This window comes from Gorilla gorilla, chromosome 6, assembly GCF_029281585.2.
Source record: "Gorilla gorilla gorilla isolate KB3781 chromosome 6, NHGRI_mGorGor1-v2.1_pri, whole genome shotgun sequence".
NCBI classification, from domain to species: Eukaryota; Metazoa; Chordata; class Mammalia; order Primates; family Hominidae; genus Gorilla; species Gorilla gorilla.
In genome coordinates this window covers 126,568,914-126,591,232 of record NC_073230.2, presented here as the reverse complement: position 1 = coordinate 126,591,232, position 22,319 = coordinate 126,568,914, and the positions used below count along the sequence as shown (strand labels likewise).

Here is a 22,319-nt window from a genome sequence, read left to right as displayed (position 1 = left end):
TGTCAATTACTCATGCTTAATAAATATAGTAAATAACTAGGAAAAAATAATCTATATCTGAATTAAAACTTCAAAGAAAAATAAAACAAACAAACTGAAAAAAGCTAGAAAAAAAGTATCACTTGTTTGGCAGAATGAAACTTAGATAAAATTTAAGACAATAGATGGAGTCAGCAATAAGATATTTTTGGAAGATATTTTCAAGATGGAAAATCTAAAACATGTTACAATTTTGATTTATTTAATGGCTTCTTTAGTTATTAACCTAGCAATTAATTAGATATTCTGCAAGTACAATCACATTTTAAATAAACCCATTATATAGGTTCAGGACTCTGCAAATTAAATTTCATATTAAAAATAATGACTCCATATAATAAAACATGTGTGTTTAATATTGATTCTACTGTACAATAATAATGTTACAAATAGATTCTGCTAACACATTGCTTCAGGCTACTGGGATTCACTTACTGAACACAGTCTAACAAAGCAAGCAGTGTTCAAATCTCACCCTCTGGCCAGGACTTATTGAGAAGGAAATGTTCTCTAATATGGCATTTCCACCTTCTGTGTATTTTGCTGTGAGATCTTTGACAGTCATTTGGCCCCCTGAGGGCCAGATGTCATCTTTCTTCACGTGTGAATTCTCAATAATCATAACTTTCGAGAGCTGGCCATTCTTGTATGGTTTGGTTGACTTGGTAGGTTTATCTTCTGTTGGCATGTCAATGAACTTAAAGACTCGGCTCACAGATCGCATCTGAAATAAAAATAACAACATTTTTGTTTTTAAGAATGGCAGACAATTTCACAATTAATTTGATGCTTCCTAAAAAATAACTTGTAAAATGCGACACTTGCTACTTGTCACTTGGTTATTTGTCGGGCTTTTCAATGAACTAACAGGAAATAATTGGATATAATTAAAAGTTTAACCGAAGAGAAACAAACAGGACTTATATAAATGGGCTCTGTATAGGCCTGTTTATTTTTGTGATCACCTAATTCTCAGTTATGTAAGCCACACATAAATAGCCAAACTATTCTCAAGGGAATAGATGACATCAAAGAGAAAATTTATTTCTACTATGAGCAGCACTGCACAATGCTGTACAACCGGTATATTATAATAAAATGTACCACACCTCAAAACCACTACTGAAGATTCTTCTCTTTCTCTCGAACTACCTTAGTAACTAACTATAATTTTATGTGTCAACCAGGTGGTTAAGTGAACTCTTCATGATTAGACAATTTTAAACAACTTTGCTATAATCTTTAAACAATTTAAGTCATTGGCGTATATCTGCAGTTAAATAATTACACTTTTAATATAAATTACTTAAATATTCATTTTTAGTGCTAAGGAAAATATAATTGCATATAAGGGTTATATTTGAAATTAAATATCTGCTTTATAAATCTATTCATGTAACATTTAGTAAAGTTTATCTTTAATGCATACAGAAATAAAAGGACTCGATAATTTTTAAAGGTGTTCAATTTTAAAAAAAAAACATACATCTCTGAATAATTATGACTTACAGGAATTTGGAATGTGATTTTAAAAACAACTTGGCATATAATAAGTACCCAATATATATTTGAACAATAAATGAATAAAGGAATGAATATACTAATGAGTAAATAAATATAAATGAATAAAAAGAAAGAATTTGAAGACTGAATTCACTCAACTTCTATTTTTAAAAGATATCATCTTTGATCCTGTGGCTCAATCCTTCCCAGATATTAGTAGCTGATTAGACACAATTTTACTGCTCTTATTTTTAGTCTTACTAGTAATTATTGATGCTGGCTTTATTCAGTCAAAAACTTAACTAGCTTTCCTTTACAATATTAACACATCATCTTATTTACACCAAATGTTTAGACTTCAAAAATTATTCTTTTTGGAAAAAAATGTGGGCAAAAGTGTATTTGCTTCTGTTATTTCTATTTTTCATTATCAAAAGGTGAAATGGGAACAATTCTTCATCTTTAATATGGAATGATTGGTGGATAAAGCAGAGGAGTTTAGAGATAGATCCTTAATTGAACGTTAAAATTCCATCTTAGCAATTCTAACTGTATTGCCTGTTTTCCCATGCCATTGATCAAGCCTGCACTGTTTGTGAAGTTCTTTTTTCACTCTAGTGATTCTGTGCTTCAGTTTCCTTCATCTTGAAAATATCTTCAAATTGTCTTCAGCAATTATTCAAGATTCAAGAAAATAATCCTTTGAAGTCAAGCCCACTGTTAATGGATGTGAAAAGGACCCAAAGCCCACAACCTAAATAATGATAGAGAAAGTAAAAGGCATATAGTCATGATTGTTCCACATGTAATATTTTAAATTCTGAATTATGAGTTACTTTCAGGGGTAGCTAACTCTTGACTCAGTCATTCTTGATTAACTTTGAATTAAAATACACTCTTACACTGTCAGTAATTTTCATAGAGAGCTGCTAGTCTATAATAAGGTCTGGGAGATAAAATTACAACTACTATTGAGATGAAACTGCCAGAGATGTAGTTAAAATGCATTTAAAATATCTTATTGTATTTATCCTGCATAAGAATAGTATCCCTCTCTTGAAATAATTGAAGGGTATACACAAATGTAGATTAACTGTATAAAGTTGAGACTTGATATCTTTGCATGTTAATTCTATACACAATTCTAAACTTATATTTTATTAAGCAAGATAGGAAAGACACTATATAACAAAAATCCTTCACATTTTAATATTTCCAAACAATCTATAAAACATTTAACTGTTGCTATCTAAATGGCTCAAAATTACACATAGTAGTATTAGAAAATAAGGACTTTCAAAACCACTATTTTGGTAGCACTGGAATGTAATATACAATGTTTTCTGTTTAGGACTTGTGTTTGAGCATTGCAAATTACATTCTCCATTAGTGAAGCTCACCATAGAGGGTGAATCCAGAACTTCTAATGTCAAATGTGACAAATGGAATGTACCAATCAAATTTAGAAAATGTAACTTTCCAACTCATTGTCTTTCTTACAGTCTAGCTGCTTAATGTGACTCTAAGACAGCCTATTGTAACTCCCCACAGCATGCCCAAATATGCGTAGCCAAGAACATGTGATTTAATCTTAAGACTGGGCACTCATTCACAGCATATGAGCAGACAGTCATTCAATTCAGTGGGTGAGAACATTTTCTGACAGGAAGAAAAAGTGGCTTGTGCAGACACTTTCACCATGGTCAGTTGTGCAGCCACTGAAATGCCATACTGAATAGATGTGGACAGCTAACATTATGAATTACTAACCAATTCCTTGTAGTTGTGGGCTTTCCACCTTGGATATTCTACTTCCTGTACCTCTGGAAGGAGAGGCCACATCAGAACCAGAGCAGAACAAATCAATTCTGATCATTTAAGTTTCAAAAACTGGCTTTTGAAACTCAAATCAGATATGGATCATTTGAAAATTTTGAGCCATGTGAATATTGGCCATTAAGCACCAAAAGCCAAAGCCTAAGGACTCAAAACATAGTGTTTATGCAAAAACAGTAGCCATAGACAAAATTATGATGGATTAGAAGCAGTCACTCTCCTCACCCATTAAATGGGGTCCATAAATGGGGGTAACAAGAGGGTTTAGATACCAGGTCCTCTAAGAAAAGTTCTGCCTTGCAACCAAATCCTGGTTCTATCCTCAAGTAGATTTGGGGAATTTTAGAACAAAGGAGGCCCGTGCCTGAACTCCAAGGCAAAGCCCAGGAAATACTCATGCCATAGTGAAGCTTCCTGTGCCTTGCATGACATGGGAGCAGTAGAGTGAACATGGTTGCTTGGAATGTCTATGCACAGATGACTTGATATAGCTTCAGATTTGAATCTTTTTACCCCTCAGGGGCATGGAAGAAGCTGAAGAAGGCTCAGCAAGCGGGAGCTCACAGTGAGAACAAGAAGGACAGACTCCATCTACCTGGACCATGCCCCTCTAGGTCACATAGGAACATCAGTGCCTCAGAGACAGTGAGCACGGACAAAAGATGATGTAGGGCAACACACTCCTTAATCCCTAATATCATGGCATTCTATAAACTCCACTTAGAACCCAGCAAAATCTCTGAATTCAATGATATTATTTCTTTCACTCAGTGGAATGTGTGCTCAAATAGAAAATAAACTCAATCACAGAAAAAGTAAAGTCATATTTCTTGTACACTTAATTTCATAGTCAAAGATTCATAGCTGCTACCAGGGGTGGATCCAGGTTTTGTGGAGCCTGAAGCTTAAGTAATTTGGGGAACTCTTAAAAAAAAAAAGAATCCAAATCCAAATTATGCATATAAAATTAAGTATAGGGCCTTCAAAGGAGTTCCTGCATGTGAGGAGACCCGTGGCTTATGTCTCATAGGCTTCATGTTAAACAAATTCTGCCTATTATAGTAACCTCGTTCAAAGCGTTCCTTGTTATATTCAAACAATGGACAGTTCAAAACATCCCTCTCCATCTAGCGGTTAGTACCATGCAGTCGCTTAATAAATCTTTGTTAATAATAAATGAATTCATTATTCTATCTCCTATGCAGAAGGCAGTGTCTGTGCAGTAAGAATGACAGTGCTGCAGGTCTACATTAGCAAGTAGTCCAGGCTGCAATTTTACCCCTCAGTGCCTCAGCCTCAAAATATTCATTGCTATTTGGATGAGACGGAAGTTACAACCTATTGAACTATTTTTAGTCTCATCTATTTGTTTTCATTGAGCTTTTAACCTCACTTAACCTTTTCTCTCATTTAGAGTGCCTATTAAACATTTTCACCTGATACATAAAAACTGCTGTGCCATTGTAGCTACCTAGATAGTACTGGATAGAAATTCATATTCAGCAATTATAAGAATGACTGGATTGGCAAACTCCTTAACCCCAGCCTGCTGCTTCCTGTGCACAGAAGAGTTGTCCAAAGAGGATCAAGGGATATCTCTGTCTAGAGCAGCAAGCTGGCCTGCCAGCAGCAAAGTCTCATGATAGCCAACCCCTACTTCGGTAGGAGCACTTTTCTTAGACTTTGAGAAATAGAAGATGAAGCCAAAATGAGACCCAACCAATGACACAATGAACCCCATTCTTCATTTGTGGGGAAGAATACTTGACATAAGTTGTGCAGACCTCTGTACATTAGAGTTTAGCCCAAATTTGATGGGATTTTTTCTTAAGGATCATGATCTGGTTTAAATTATTGGTTTCATTTTTTAATTTTATTATTCTCCAAAACCTCTTCTGAGCCCCTTGAGAAGGGGTCAATCCTTAAAACTGGACCTCACTATCTTTATAAAAATGTTTAAAGTTACTAACCTAAGCATTAGAAGAACAAAGTGTTTTGGAATTATGACAGTCTTGACAAAAAGATAGCTTCACAGCCTTATCTCAGCCTTACTTTATAAGGGATGCATTTAAGCCAAGAAGAAAACAATTCTTGATTTTCCTTGTCACTTTGTGTGACAAAGAGGGAAGAGGAGGCTTACAGACTTTTTCTAGAGTAAGTCAAGAAGCCAGACTCCTCTCCCTCACAAAAATATTTGTTCTATTTCCTTTCATCCTTTTGGTTGTTCAGAAGCCAGCACATCAAGATTAGGCATTAACACCCAAACTATGTGCCATCATACCCCAAAAGCCATAATAGAAAATACATTTCACACACCTGAGACCTGGCTGGCAACACTATAAAGAGACTTCATAACTGATAGTTATAGAAGGATTGCAAGAAATAAATATGACGAGAGTCATCTAGAAAACTGGCACAACGTAAAAAAGTCACACAGTTTACAGGAAAAATTTTCTAAGTATGAAGTACATAAAAGGGAAGATTTAGGGCTTTTAAATCATAAATCCTTCCCAGTAGGCAAAACTATGCTTTTCAATACTCACTAACACAGACCTGACACCCAAGACCAAGGCAGATCCATTAGCATAATCTTTAGGCCATGAACATAAACTTAAGAGATAATAGCAAGAAAACAGACTCTGCCCAAAACATGTTCTTGAAACTCTGGTCTATGTTTCCACATCTATTACTTACATGACTAGAGCACATAAAAAGTCAGTCAAATGCCATGTTGCTATAAATTATTAACAGCATAAATGAGTTATTTATATTATACTATAAACCTAGCCCTTTAGTATATTATTACAGCTTGCTCTCTACAGAAATGGTTTACATATTTTAACCTGTGTCAAATCATTTGAGAAGTCAGTGTCACTTTTTCTATCAGAAGTGACAGAGATGGTGATCTTCACAAAACAGAAACAAAATCTATTTGCAACATGACAAAAGGCATATCCCAAGTTAACACCAACGTTTCAAAATACGCTGGTGCCCATTTCAATAACTAAGAACTTTGGTAAACATGGTACTAAGTGTGTCAATGGGCAAAGGAAGACTCAAACTTACTCTTCCATGTAAAAGGTCGGACATCACTCATCAAATCTATTACTTACTCTGGAGCTTAATTACAATCTAGCTTGGTGAATGCAATTGGATCTATGTAGCTTCCACTGAAAATATTTCAAAAGAATTTGCAAAAAGAGGAATCCAAAACAACAAATCAAAATACCTTCTCACAGTTTTCACTATTTTAATATGATTTTTCTCTAAGCATCTTAATTTTGCAATATTGTGTCTTCCCCAAAGTACTCTGTCATTAAGCCTCATCCTTTACATGTCTTGTAGAGATTTATGTATGTATCATTGATTGGTACAGGACAAAAATCATTTGCTGGTGGTCCATCAATTCAAAAGGAAATTCTATGACATAGACTAGGAGTCAGCAAAACTATGGCCCACAGGACACATCTAGCTACTCCCATTAGTTTACATATTATGTACAGCTGCTTTGCTCTACAAAGACTGAGTTGAGTCGTCATAAAGACGATACAGCCCACAAAGCTGAAAATATTTACTATCTTAGCATTTATAGAAAAAGTTTGCTGAGCCCTCTGCTATGACTCACAGAAAATCAGAGCTAAAATGAATCTTAGCATGTAGTTCAGTGGTTCACAAGTCTTGCTTGATACACACTAGAATCACCTGGAGCACTTTTAAAATTACAAACATCATGCTCAGTCACCCTGCCCCCTACCAAGAGAACTAACTTCACTGGTCTTAGTGGACCCTGAGTAATCTGTTTTTGCTTTCTTTTGTTTTGTTTTGTTTGTGATGGAGTCTCACCCTGTCACCAGGCTGGAGTGCAGTGGAGCTATCTCGGCTCCCTGCAACCTCCATCTCCCGGGTTCAAACGATTCTCCTGCCTCAGCCTCCCCAGTAGCTGGGAGGCATGTGCCATCATGCCTGGCTAATTTTTGTATTTTTAGTAGATACAGGGTTTTGCCATGTTGACCAGCTTGGTCTTCAACTCCTATTGTCAAGTGATCCACCTGCCCCAGCCTCTCAAAGTGCTGGGATTACAGGCATGAGCCACCGCACCTGGCTACTCTGTGTTTTTATAAAGATTCTGCATGTGCTACTAGGATGAGAACTTGTGATCTAATCCATTCCTTCATTGCAAAAATGAGATTATCTAAACCCTGGAAGTAAAATGATGGGCACAAAGACCAGTGAATTTTCTAAACTTTTCAACCTTTTTGTTTGTTTGTTTGTTTGTTTTTAACATTCCAGCAATCCCTTAGGGTTCTTATTAAACCTCTTCTACTAATTCAAGACTCTAGAACATCATAATGGCATTTTCTTTGTTAGTTCTAGTAACACACTGGTTCAGAGTTCTTTGATCAGCTCTGACAATTGCAGCAGTGAATAACTTAATCAATGGACTCTAGCATTCAGGGACAGTAGCAGAAATGTGATTCCTATAAGGATGTGGAATAATCCCTGCCTACATGCTAATCAAGAGTTGAAATTTTTCATGGGAAAAAGATCCAGAAGAGAGAGATTGTCAAAGCTTGAAGGAACCTTAGAAAACTTCTCATCAAACTGTTTCATTTTACAAATGAGAAAAATAAGACCCTCAAGGAGGCTAGGACTTGCCCAAGGCCACACATGGCAAGGCCAGAGAGGAATGCAGGGCTCTTACCACAGACACTCTACAGGATGAAATGAGAAGAGATGGATGGAAAGAAGTCTTGAGACAGAGGTCATGAGAGGAAAATATACCACAAAAATTTGTGAAAACAGAAAAATAAGGATGGACATGATCAAGAAACCATTAAAAGGAGACCAAAAAAAAATTGAAGAAATGACTCCTCCCCTCAGATTCTTACAGCAAAAACTACTTTCAGTACAAGAAAATTAGGCATTAGGAGTAATGCAGAAAAGCCAGGTTCCCCTTTTCTCCACACATCAGGCTTCTTGTTGGTCATGGTACAATCAGTCACTTGATCTTTACTGGAACCCAAAACAAACACAGGCAATAAAAGGACAAAGAAGAAACCGAGGGAGTTTGTATTGACAGAAAACTCTTCTCAGATTGCATCAATCTTGGAAGAACTTTCTAGAGCCTCACTAACAGAAATCTATCCACAAGCCTTGCAGATTCATTGCCTTCCCTGCTCACCCTGGTGGCTTTCTTATTCTTATGTTATTAGAAACACACAGTTGAACAGGGTAGACAGCTAATGGAAACAAGGATGGTTTATCTGCTGCTTCACTTGGAGAGTTAAAGAAACAGAATAATATTCACATGCTCAGAATTAGGCATCAGGAGTAAGGCAGAAAAGCCAGGTTCCCCTTTTCTCTACACATCAGACTTCTTGTTGGTCATTGTACAATCAGTCACTTGATCAACAAAACAAGCAGTAAAAGACAAAAGTAGTCTTTTAGTTGTGCTCACTATGTGATAGACAGTTGTGAAACAAACTGAATTGTCAATGGCTTCTTTCCAACAATGTGATTATGAGTGTGAGTAATTTATCAATCGCTAGATGGCTTGGTATGGTTCATTTTGAAGCATCACCTTGTCACCCTTTCTAGATCTTATTTATTTAATCTTTATTCGTTCATACAGATAGGAATCTTTAGTGCTTATTTAAGCTACATAATGCTTAAGTAGCTAAGAATAGGAGAAAGACAAGACTTATGTTACTAAAAATGGAAGGCATCTTATGAGTACAAAGAAAATAAACCAGCACATAACTTTGTTTTGGAGGAAAAGATATAAGATAATTGCTTTAGCAATAACAACTATAAATTCATATAGTATTTGAGGTATGGAGTTTTAAAAAATTAACACTTTTCTTTTCACCCCATCTATAGAATGATATGAGAAATATAATCGAAATGAATAGAGATAGATAGCCACAATTTATGTTAAAATAAACAGTGAATTAGTAATAGAAATAAACAATTTTTAAAACATTGAGATATCAATTGAAATAACTGGAAATCCCCTAACATGGGGTGTTCCAATAGGAATTATTAAATTAGATTCTGATAATTTTACTATTTTTTAAATTGCAGGGGTGATTCACAAACTATTAAACTATATTATTCATAAAGTAACAATGTTCAGATGACTTTTTATCCAACCTGCCAAATAGGGCCAGACACATTAGTAAGTAGAATAGAAGCTTTGTCCTGTTTGAATAGTCTCCTGAGACCCTGGGTATATTTTAAGGAGATATTGAACAGAAACTCATGCCTTAAAATGTCAAGCCTACTGAAAGATATTCTATAATTGTGTTTTATGAACATATGATGGTGTCAAGATGATAGTTGGATACATCATTTAGAGAGCAGGATAGAGGTCTAAACTAGAGACACAAATTTATGATTCATCAAGAGATGGTTTATTTTCTTTGTGTGTGTGTGTGTGTGTGTGAGATGGAGTCTCCTCTATTGCTCAGGCTGGAGTGCAGTGGCAGGATCTCAGCTCACTGAAACCTCCACCTCCCAGGTTCAAGCGATTCTTGTGCCTCAGCCTCTCAAGTAGCTGGGTGCATGCCACCACGGCCAGGTAATTTTTGTATTTTTAGGAGAGACGGGGTTTCACCACGTTGGCCAGGCTGGTCTTAAACTCCCGACCTCAAGTAATTCGCCTGCCTCGGCCTTCCAAGATTCATTAAGATATGGTTTCTGAAACATGGGTTTAGAAAATAACAGCTAGAGAGTGTCAGTAGAACAGGGCTGAGATATAGCTGATGTTTAGAGATCTGAAAGAGAGAAGGGGCCAGGAAAAGGGACCAAGGAAGAGCCAGAGAGGTAGAAGGAAAATGAAGTGGGAGTAGTGTCACGGAAGCAAGAGAGAAAGTATCACAGGAAGAATAATTTGTCCATGGCATAAATACTGCTGGAGCTGTTAAGGGAGACAAGGAAATTGGCTCTGGCAAGATGTTGATCCTGAGTTATGGGGCTGATGGAAATAAAATGAAGTAGGTTGTGGAAAGAATGGGTTGAGGAGAACAATGAAATGAAAGTGGATTGAGAAAAAAATGGAAGTAGATTGAGGAAAAGATGGAAAGTGGTCCTTTCTCAAATATTTTGCTATAGGTAGGTCAAAGAAATGGGGTAGTAGCTGGAGATCAAGGGAAAGTATTTTTATGCTAATGAGAAAGATCCCACAAAGAGGGAGGTATTGCATATTACTTGCTCCTGAATATAGGAGCAAGAACACAGGCAGAAGGTGGTGCATGAGGAGAGGTGCAGTAGGCTGGTACAACTGGTGGAGAGAAATGAGAAAATTCTTCCTGGTTGCATCAATTTTTTTTTTTTTTAGATTTTTTAAAAAAGATATAATAAAGTCACTGGCTGCAGGGGTTGGAATTATTGGAGCACCTGAGAAGGGAGAAGGAAGAAGAAGGTGGGAAAAAGCTATCTTAGGGAATATAATAAGGAATTTCGTAGGAAAATCTAATAAAAAAGGTTGTTGTACAGTTTCATGTACCAATATTTGAGATATGTGATCATAAACACAATGCAACTTGAGGTTAAATGTTATCTAAACATTACCTTTATTAGTTGAGAGCTAAAGAAAGCTAGGCACTTGGGCATAAGCACCAGGTGGAAGGTTAAAAAAAAAAAAGCCACACTGTCATCTTTATAACTTCAGAATTCTGTTGACATTTGACTCTGTGTTTTTGTCTAAACTAGGCCAGATGGGTAAATAAACTATTCTTTCCAAGTATAAACATTTTTTTTCTGAAAGACTAAAAGCATACATCAAACTAAACACCTTGTTTACTCCATTGTAAACTCAACTCTAAATTCAGCTAACAATTCAGTAAGTAAAATGACAACACTGAGTTTTTACTTCAGAAGTCACAAGGACTTTTAGGATTAACATCATATAAACGTAAAATTTGAGGGCATAGTCCTATCTATTTCCTACTCTCAACATATGCTGAGGTGAAAACAAAAAAGTTACTGTATAAGTTTAGCAATGGCATGGGTAACAGCACTATGATGGGAATCATTAACCAGATAAATGCCCATGAACACCCAGGAAAGGCTACTTGTGCTATTTGACAGGGAAATCACTCACATATTAGCTTTGATATTCAAACAAAAGAATGTGATTTTTTAAATGTGATCAAATGCAAATATTGATATTTTTCATAGACTGTATTATAACACAATAGGTCCTTGCAAAGATCCTTCAATGCCACAAGATGAAAGGCACGATATCAAAGCACAGGTCACAAAGCCAGGATGCACATGTGAAAAACTAGAGGAATGAAAATACCTTACAGAAACTTTCATGGAGATTGAACATGCAGAGTAGAAATGCACCAAACAGAGGTTTTGACATCAATGTGTAGAGGCTACTATGTAAACCAAGAAAATTAATACAGCAAAGAGAAAGGAATTGTACACACCCATGGTGAAAAGATGTTTTTAGGTAAAGAAACATGTAAGTGCATGAGGAGCTTAAATGTAAAGTCAAAGTTGTAGAAAGTTGGGCAAAGAATTAAATAGATGTAAGCACAATATTTATTTAATATTCTCCTGCTGTTTTCCAACAGAAACATTTCTATGCATTTATGAGACCCAACTCCAAAAGCGTACTGGAATGGAATTAAAGACCGAACTACAGAAGCTAAAGAGAGCTGATCAAACTGAAAAAAAAAAAGTTTAAGGTAAAGAAACCAACTTTAGTATAAATCATGTTCCAATTAAATTACAGCTCAATGGGTTATGAAAATGCTTAAAGAAAATAAGAAGACACATGGACCAGAAGAGAGCATTAAAAGGGTTTTCTTTTTCCTGGAGATATTTTTTATAATGATGTTTGTTCTGACAGGAGTTGATCATACAAATTTTATAGCTGAATAAATGTGTGTGGTTTGGGAACATGAACACTGTCTCAGAGAACAAGGAAAGAAACTTAAGCAAAAAGTATAATTTTAAAAAGAGTATAATAATAGTGTTGCACAGTCATTCCTAACTTGGGTTTCTAAACCATCTACAAAAGCAGTGGTGAATGAATAATTTTAAATACAGTAGTACAAAAATACTTTAAAAATTCAATGATGACGCTATCCAGACCAACCATATAGTCTGATTGAAAAATATGCATTTGATTTTTTAAACAAAAATGAGTAAATGTGCATCATTTCCTTTAATTTCTCAGTCCCGCTGCAATGGGATTTGTGCCCCTGATATGGTATTAGCACATAAGCATTACTATAATATTAATGGCTCTGCATTCTAGAAAACCAAAACAAGAGAAATAACACAACTAAAATGTGGTCTTTGTACAGACTAATAAAGTATACAAATGTGTGGCAATATTTATCAAGCAGAAAGACAGAAGACAATGATAAACACTTTAGGAATAAGAAAGGTGCTATCACTAAATAATGTGAAAAAAATTTAAATAATAGTATGAAAATGTTATGCTGCTAAATTTGAGAACCCAAGATAAGGAAGGAGTTCTTAATCAAGATACCAAAAGCACAAAACATAAAGGAAAAGACAATAATTTGAACTTTATTAAATTTAAAAGCTTCTTTTCATCAAAAGACTCTATAAGCCAAGCCACTGACTGAGGGATTATGTTTGAAATGTATAGAGCTGATGATCAATCCATAATTCATAAATTCCTACAAATTAATTAAGGAAGAAAAAACTAGGTGACAAATCAGTAATCAACATGAATAAGAAATTAATGTAAGAGAACAGCAAAAGCCAATAATTATGTATGCAGCTTCCCTATATTTTTAGTAATCACTTCACATCTACCAGACACCAAGTATTGTTGAAGATACATAGCTATGAGAACTCTTGTACTCTCTTGATGGGGATATATATCAGTACAACAGACTTGAGGGCAATTTGGCACCACTCAGTTAAGCATGGGTGAATCCTATGACCCAGCAATACAACCCGTAGGTATTTCTCCTAGAAAATCCTGAATAAGGAAACAGGTGAAAGAATGCTCACTGCAGTATTAGATCTTCACAGTGGCTATCTATGAGAAGGAAAGAAGAGATAAGGATTTAATGACAGATACACAGTGACCCTCAATTTATCTGTAATGTTTTATTTCTTAAGCTCAATATAGGGTATATAGTTCTTCCTCATGCTATTACTCATACTTTTTTACTTGTCTGAAATTTTTTCATAAAAGTTAAAAAGATGATAAGACTTACCAAGCTATCCACATCTATGCTGGAGTTTACAGCCCACTGCAATGTACTCATGATATTCATGGCTAAAGTCAGGATAATACCAACTCTTCCTTCTCCTTCTCCTATAGATGCACAAAACACGTAAATGAACCTCATGTTATTTCTCTCTTCTTTGAACGACTTTATTCACACTTCTCCTAGGGCACATATCACATTAAATTTACATTTCAATTTTATGCTAATTTTAACAATTTTTAAATCTCAGTTCATCACAGCATCTACTAATGGAATAATGCTCTGCATATAGTAAGTATTCAACCAGGATTTTAAATCAAAGAGCGATTGAATATTAGGAAAGTGTTGCCCTTTTTAAAAAATGTTACTGGTATTGGAGGTGTTGTTGGTAATGGGTAGGTACCATATTTGTCTCTTCTACTATTATTCTATAAGTAATAACGGTAACAAATATTAGAATGGGCAATGGGGAAAAGAGATCCTGTATCCAGATGAGCTGCTTTACAAAGAGACCAAAAGCAGGGGAAGAGTGTCCAAACAGCATCTGCAAGATGTTTAGGTGTGCTCTGTGCCTTTGCAAGGAGGACCTTTGCTAATTGCATGCTATTGGGAAGTAAGTGGACTTAGAATTTCACCGGACAGTCAGAAAACTAACAGTTCTGCCATTTGGAAAGAGAAAAGATTACCCTCTATGCAAAAAAAAAAAAAAAAAAAAAAAAAAAAGATTACTGTACCCGGGAAGAACAATACTTAAGTGTTTAATTACAATAAATTTTTTTTAGGGCTAAAAAGGACCGCTAATTAAAATTCATGTGTTCAGTATTATGGCCATAAAAATTCTCTAAGAGGAATGTTCTTAAATTATTATAAACTTAGACTATCAAGTCCCAAATCAAGAGTTCTTACATCTGTAATGCATGATAAAATTGTCAAAAGATTCTACAATTAGGAGAAATAATTCATCTTATTATTAATTGAAATTTTTGTTTCTGCAATTCCTCTAACAGAAGACATAATATACACAGCATATATCTGCATGTAGTATTAAATTATTTTCATATAGGTAAGATTTATCTAGACCCCAATATATTACTGTTCTGAAGGTTAAGCTGAGAAGATAAAATTTTAATAATAAGTCAGATAACATTTATTTAGTATTTACCATGGACCAGGCACTATACTAAGTGTTTTGGACAAATTATTACATTTACTATTCACCCCACACCTGTGGAATAGGTAATATTATTGTGTCTATTTACACTTGAGGAAAATGAGGGGCTTAGATAGTTAATTAATGTTTGCAAGTTAACACAGCTGAAGACCAATTGAGCCAGGGATAATAATAGCTGGGTGGCCAACATCCACTCTGGCTGAGCATCTGATTTGATTGGTAAGTTCTGTACTATAATGATTGTTAAATGTTTTGATTATTGCCCCTAATAAATCAAGACTCAATCACACTCAACCATATTATAGCATGTGTTATATTGGTTTGAATTAATTGTTAACAAATCTTCATTTATGTAATTCAGCCTTCTTTGATCTTATTTTCAAATAACTTAAAAGAATTTTTTAAAGTTGCTTAAAATTACAGTACTGATGAGGATTAGTACATTTGCCTGCCCATGTATATTCCTTTCATAGAGTCATTTCCCACTGCCCTAGCTGAGAGAACAACAAAGGTGGTGAACCCACTATCCTCATAGCAGCAGAGTAGACTGCAGTTGGACCCCTGAGCCAAAAGGAAGCTGTTTTCTGTTCTCTCCAGGACTTTGAGTTTGTACAGAGGAACTCTCCTGTAAATTCAGGAGGCCAGAATGGAGACACTACATAAAGTCAATGTGGCATAGCCCTGGTAGACCAGAAAAACCAATCTTCAGAGAGAGAAAGGAATGAAGCAGCCACAAAAAGGAATGGATCCAGGACAGATATAGACTCAAGAAGAAGAGCTGCAGCTGACTCTCTTGTGCCTGTTGCAGCTTCTTTAAGAGTCGAATGGCACCACCTTCTCGGTGTTCCATGAGGCCTTTCTGTAACTCCAGCAAATGCCTGCTTTTGGTTTGAGTAGAATTCTGTTCCTACAATCAAATGATCCTACAGATTTGGCATTGATTTGGCATTTGCTCTGCCAGTATTCACTGTCACATATAACAAGTTACTTCAACACTTATCATAAATACTCAGAAATTCAAATTCTTAAATTAGAGAAACAAATTTACCTACATAGATTTTTATTTTACTTATTATGAAATACTTTGTTTTTCACTAAAGATGCTAAAATCAATCCAGAACATTTGTATTTGAAAAACATGGCACTTTCTTTTCTTCTTTTTCTTTTGAAAAATGTGACACTGTCTTTCTTTTCTGTGACAGTTTTTCTTTGTGTAAAACTCACAATTAGATAACAAATTTTATCTAGTAGAGATTGAAAAAAAACAAAACTTACCGACAAGAGGAACTCTGTGTGTGTGTGTGTGTGTGTGTGTGTGTGTGTGTGTGTGTGTGTGTGTGTGTGTAAATGCGGATGTTTCATTTCCCCTCTTTAGGGATCTATTAATTTTGAAGCTAGGACCCTTCACCAATATGAGTATGAAGAGGTGACATTTTTCCCCTTCAATCACAGAATTGCTATCTGACAATCTGTGTGCATTGGTTTTTAAAACTGTGAAAACAGGGATAATACTATATATATATCCAATTTCAAGGAAATTATTTGTTTAACAATAAAACAATGGAAATTCAAAGAAATCACTTGTTCAATAATAAACCAACAAATTTGTTAATTATTAAACTCTAAAGATATCAAAAATTGATAACCTATAAGAATGCAGCATTTTATTCATTGAAAATTTTTTACTTAAATGCTTAGCTAAAGTTAATGAGTTCATAGTACCTGTTGTTAAAATGGAAATGAAGGTAACAGCAATGAAGAAGATGACAAAAATCATTTCTATTCTCATTTGGAACCAGCGCAGTGTTGACAGGTACAAGAACCAGTTGGCAGTATGTAAATTCAGAGCTTTGTGGAACAGAGTTTCAAAGTAAGGCTGCCGTCCGAAGGCACGAAGTGTCCATAGTCCTTTTAAGCTTGTAACAAGATGAGTGAAAATTGGACTCCTGCCTGTGAAATATTTCCATAGAAAACATTGCAAATAACATAAACACAAAATGTAATTTCATAATATCTTGTACCTGAAAAAGACAAATTAGAGTAATCATATCACAAATGTCATTGGTTAAAAAGCTTTTTTTCACGCTGGTGCCATTCTTTGAATAGATATGATTTGTTATTTTATTAATGAGTTACCCTCCTTTTTTACTTGGCTACCAGAGATGGGAACTTAAAAAATTACCACCAATATTTATTCCTCTTTCTTGGCTACCACTGGGAGTTTTCTGGCTAATTCTAAATTAATTATTACTAAAAAAATGTTCTTTTAAGACAATTTTTTCAAGTATCTAAATTAAGGAAGTTTATGTGACTTGATTTAGCTAATAATCTACAAAGCAGAAATATACTGAAAAAGTATTGCCTGAAAATGCACCCACACTAAGACTGTCACTGCAAAATGTGATTTCCTAACAGCTCAAGTAGAGTTGGGGGGCACACGAAATGGCAGCTCCAACACATGAAGAAAGGGTGTCTGAAGACAACAAGCCAAAGGGAAAAATTTGGTCAAGTATCATTTGGGAACCCAGAGAAACCTTTAGTAATAGCAGCACTATCCTTGTTTAATTTGACTGATATAAGTTTATTATAAATGAATGTCCTGTACACCAACTGTGGTAAGATTCTATATACCTATTTTAAAACCAAAATGAAGTCACATGGTCATTAATTAAGAAAAAAAAATCCATGTGTACTTTGTAATATAGTTTCCTTTTATATACACATGCATGTAGAAAAAAATTATTGTTATATGATGTAAAAGTTTAAAAGCAGAATTTTTTTAAAGTAGATTAACAATAAAGAATCTCAAATAGCTCTTATAGCTTTTTTACAAGATGAGTATCGCACATTCACTGTCATACCTTCAGATTCCAGTTGTTTGAGTTGCTGTGAGGTTTGGAGGAAATATGCTCTCAACATAATAAAAGCCACTATCACTGGCACTGTTGCAACAAAGATGTAGGGTTGTAAAACTGCGACAACTGCTATAGCTCCAATCACAATTAATAACAACTGTAAGATCAAAGAAAACATGTTGGTGAGTAAACGTTTTCACATTGCAAAGTGGACAAAGTGTGTCAGTGATTTATTTCTTTTTTTTTGCATACTTTAAACACCTCAAACTTTATTTTTTTATTTTATTTTTTTTTATTATACTTTAAGTTTTAGGGTACATGTGCACATTGTGCAGGTTAGTTACATATGTATACATGTGCCATGCTGGTGCACTGCACCCACTAACTCGTCATCTAGCATTAGGTATATCTCCCAATGCTATCCCTGCCCCCTCCCCCCACCCCACAACAGTCCCCAGAGTGTGATATTCCCCTTCCTGTGTCCATGTGATCTCATTGTTCAATTCCCACCTATGAGTGAGAATATGCAGTGTTTGGTTTTTTGTTCTTGCGATAGTTTACTGAGAATGATGTTTTCCAATTTCATCCATGTCCCTACAAAGGACATGAACTCATCATTTTTTATGGCTGCATAGTGTTCCATGGTGTATATGTGCCACATTTTCTTAATCCAGTCTATCATTGTTGGACTAAATACTCTCCCCATTCTATTCCTAGTCAGAAAGTAGCCATTTGCAAGTACATTTTTCGTAGGCTCTATGAAAATTTTAAAAATTGTTTAGGTCACTGATAACATTTTTGAAGTTTTGAAAACATGGTGTTCTTTGATCTTTGGATATTTTCATTTCCCAGACACTTTAAAGTATTGCATGATAAATACATTTTAAGTGAATATTAATTTAAAATAAACTATTTTTAAATAATTTTAGTATGAAGGTGAATCTTAGGATTTATTTTGGTTAGATAATTTTTGAAAGCTGGGCATTCGTCTTGGAGTCTTTTGATTCAGAAAGTTCTGCTTGAAATACAAGCTTGTCATTTAGGCAAGCTATCTAACCTTTCGGAGCATATTTTCTCATGCTTAACATTGAAATAAATCATACTTAATAAATTTCTATATTTCTACATTACACCAAATACATACATTTTTAAAAGGTACAAAGCCCGCTAACACTTACTTCACAATAATCCATTTGAATAAAGTATAAATAAAGTAACTGTCAGCAGAAAGGATTAAAAAAACCACTTTATAATATCCATATGCTATTCAGTGAGCCAGTTCTCTACCCGTTTCCATAAGTGACACATGTATTTTCAACTGATATAACTTTAGAACTGAAAGGGACCATTATCAGGTTTATATTCCCCATTCTACAAGTGACAAACCTGAGACCCTTCAAGATAAGTGTCTGCTCAAGGTAAAATAGTGGGAATCTGTAGAAAATAACCAAGATTTTCAATTTTCACTATACAGTGCTCCAATCCGGAAAGCAAATTTGTCAGAACATTGTCAAAGTTAGAAAATAGAATGAAGATTACATGAGGTATCAAAATACTCAAACTCAAAGAAGCAAAGAACAGAACCATGGGTAACAGGACAGGGGAGAGAGGGAAATGGGGAGATACTAATCAACAGGTATAAAATTTCAGTAGTGCAAAATGAATAAGTTCCAGAGATCTGCCGTGCAACATTTTACCCATGGTGAACAATATTGTATTTTACACATAAAAATCTGTTAAGAGGGTAAATCTCATGTTAAGTGGACTTGCCACAATAAAATTCAAATTTTAAAAAGAGAAAAATAATAGAAAATAGAGTGAACAGAGACTTTTTTTAAAAAAAGAAAATTTATAGGTATGCTTTATTTTGTGCAACAGATCTGCTTCTGAAATGTCATGAATAGAATGAAATTTCATTTGTTTGAAATTAAGTATAACCAGAGGTAGAACATAAGTATAACCAGAGGAGCTCACAATTTAAAGGACCCCTGTGATTAATTATTTAACAAAATCAAAATTAACCAAATTTGTACTGTATTTGGATTGTCATATATTATGCTTCCTTAATATGAGACTCTCTTACAAATAAAATGGGTAAATTAATATAAAAGACCTCTGCCTAATCACTTGTGAAACAACAACAAATGAATCTTAGCATTAAAAGTTGAACAGGGCCTGGTGCAGTGGCTCACACCTATAATTCCAGCTCTTTAAGAGGCTGAGGCAGGTGGATCACTTGAGGTCAGGAGTTCAGGAGTTCAACACCAGCCTGGCCAACATGGTGAAACCCCATCTCTAGTAATAATACAAAAATTATCCAGGCATGGTGGTGTGTGCCTGTAATCCCAGCTACTCTGGAGGCTGATGCAAGAGAATCGCTTGAACCCAGGAGGTGGAGGTTACAGTCAGCCAAGATTGCATCACTGCACTCCAGCCTGGGCAACAGAGTGAGACTCCATTTCAATTTAAAAAAAAAATTGAGCAGAAATGGTTCAAACTGGCATAAAAGAAAAAATTTGAGAGCCATCACATATGTCAAAAATGTTAATTTATAAAATGAATATTTAAAAATTAATTCTTCCAGAGGAGTTCTGAAATGAGCCTCAAATAATTATCAAGAGGCACCATTGGCAAATACTTTCACAATCAAGTTAAGAGGTTCACATTCCAGTTTTTATCTGATGTAATAATATTATATTTGGGACCAGTTATTTACACTCTTAACATGAAAAACAAATGTCAGCATTTAGTGACACAGAACATGTTTCTTTGAATGCATGAATTCAACGCATGGATTTAAATATTCCATCAGCTGCTTCTAAGTTATATCTTTAAACAGAACAACTGAAGGATATCCAAAATGCCAAAGTTCACTTGGGACAGTAAATATATTTGTTTGTGTCAATCATTTCAGATGAGGCAAACTGACAGTCTGGTTTTTCTGCACCTGCCAATGTTGGTTATATATACATACTTATGTGATAATCCTTCTTTTGTTTTATATGTTCAATCAAATACAGTATTATTATTTTGCAGGGGTAGGGAAAGAGCAAGAGCGGACAATGACTCATCCCAACATGGGCAACATCCTATTCCAACTGTTTCTCCAAGGAGATCACTGAGACTGTGGCATTTGCTCTCTGGAGCTTGACCTAAACCAGTCAGGAAGCTCAGGAAGCTGTGCTTAAACCTGGTCCAACAACCACAGCTTACAACACTCCTTAAATCCTGTCACTTATGGAGACCTAATGTCCCAAGGTCACTTTCACCTCCTCCACTCCCCTTTTCTTCTCCACTCTCACCACCAATCAGTCACCCCAACCCAAAGAGTCAGCCTCTGAGCCAGCCTGCCCTGGAGGCCTATTCACATCTATCACTCAGGGACAGCCCTCATAAAACCCTAGATTTTTCTTTCCCCTCTCTTTCGTTCAAAAACTTATCTTTGCTTCTGTCCCTTCCTTATGGTCCTTACTGTGGGGGAATGGGCTAGCTAATCTGTGCCAAAGTGTTCATGGGTGAGGCTAGTTTCAAGTGTAACCCACCCAGGGAATCCATCTTCATTCTAATACAGGCCTTTTGGGGGGAGGTTGGCTTCCATCAAATAGTGATGCCAATGCCAAAATGTCACACTTTGTGGCCAGTGATTTTGGGAAAGATGGTCTTTTGTGCCTCTCAAATCACTCCCAAGTAGACAGCTATTACATCTAAATGTGGGATTGCCTCAGGTTTGGGCCAGGTAAGCAGTTCTGACTTATTATTGAATTTACTAAACTTATGTCTATTTTGAAGGCTTTGGATAATTACAAAATTAATGCAATAGACAGGACTTCAACCCTCAATCAAATAAAAAATGAAAACCAAATCACATTTGCTTTTGTTTTTTTTTTAATAATACAGACATACTTAACGGTACTTATTTTTACATACCTGGATGAAGTCAAATATCGTAAGAGGCAGAAGGTCATCCAAAATTGCTATATCTTTGGAGAATCTATTAAGAATCCCACCTATAATATACAAGATGACAAATTCCTCAAAAAACACTAATTTTTTAAAGATATATCAATATATTCAATACTAAATTTGGATCACAGTAGACGCACTCAGAACCCAAATAAGAATTAGCAAATAGAATCAGATAGACTTAGAAATTTTCGTTTCTTTCCAAACATTCTAAATAATTATGTGTTCAAGTTATTATCTTGTACTTTTAAACCTTTTAAAAAGTTTCAGATTCTTGTAAGACTCAAGTAACGACCAATGTCTCTGAAATAGCTTTTACTATAAATTATGTCAGGAATAGGTGGGTACTCATCCTGCTTTACAATCTTATTTTTGCAACCTTGCATTTAATGACAACTTACTGTTGTCATCATTTCCCTTCCATTTGTATTCCATAACACAGGGGTCTCCTTCTCCTCTGACTTCCATACCTTTTTGACATACCTCTACCGAAACCCTGGCTGCTCTCTCTCCCTGCCTGCCCCACTGTCTTGTCCTCCTTTGTCATACTCTCTTTCTGCCCTCTTCGCGGACAATCTGCATTTCAACCTGTCATCTGAATCACGGATTCACATTTGTAAGGTTGATAACTTGTTGCTTCAATTAAAAAAGGTTATATACAAGTGTCCACTTTGTACCAGGCACAATGCTAGGCACTGAAATTACTGAGGTGAATAAGCCATGCTCCTTGCCCTTGAGGAATTC

At 35.2% G+C, this 22,319-nt stretch overlaps 1 protein-coding gene across 1 annotated transcript in view; it reads right to left on the bottom strand.

Annotated features, from left to right (window-relative positions):
- CFTR (CF transmembrane conductance regulator) overlaps positions 1-22,319 on the bottom strand; it is a 184,252-nt gene that overhangs the window by 40,390 nt on the left and 121,543 nt on the right. Inside the window, exons 20-24 of the mRNA XM_063708070.1 lie at positions 21,540-21,619; positions 17,619-17,769; positions 16,480-16,707; positions 13,593-13,693; positions 515-763 (exon numbers count right to left, since the gene is read on the bottom strand). Of these exons, the coding sequence (XP_063564140.1) occupies positions 515-763; positions 13,593-13,693; positions 16,480-16,707; positions 17,619-17,769; positions 21,540-21,619 (809 nt within the window). The remainder of the gene's footprint in view (positions 1-514; positions 764-13,592; positions 13,694-16,479; positions 16,708-17,618; positions 17,770-21,539; positions 21,620-22,319) is intronic.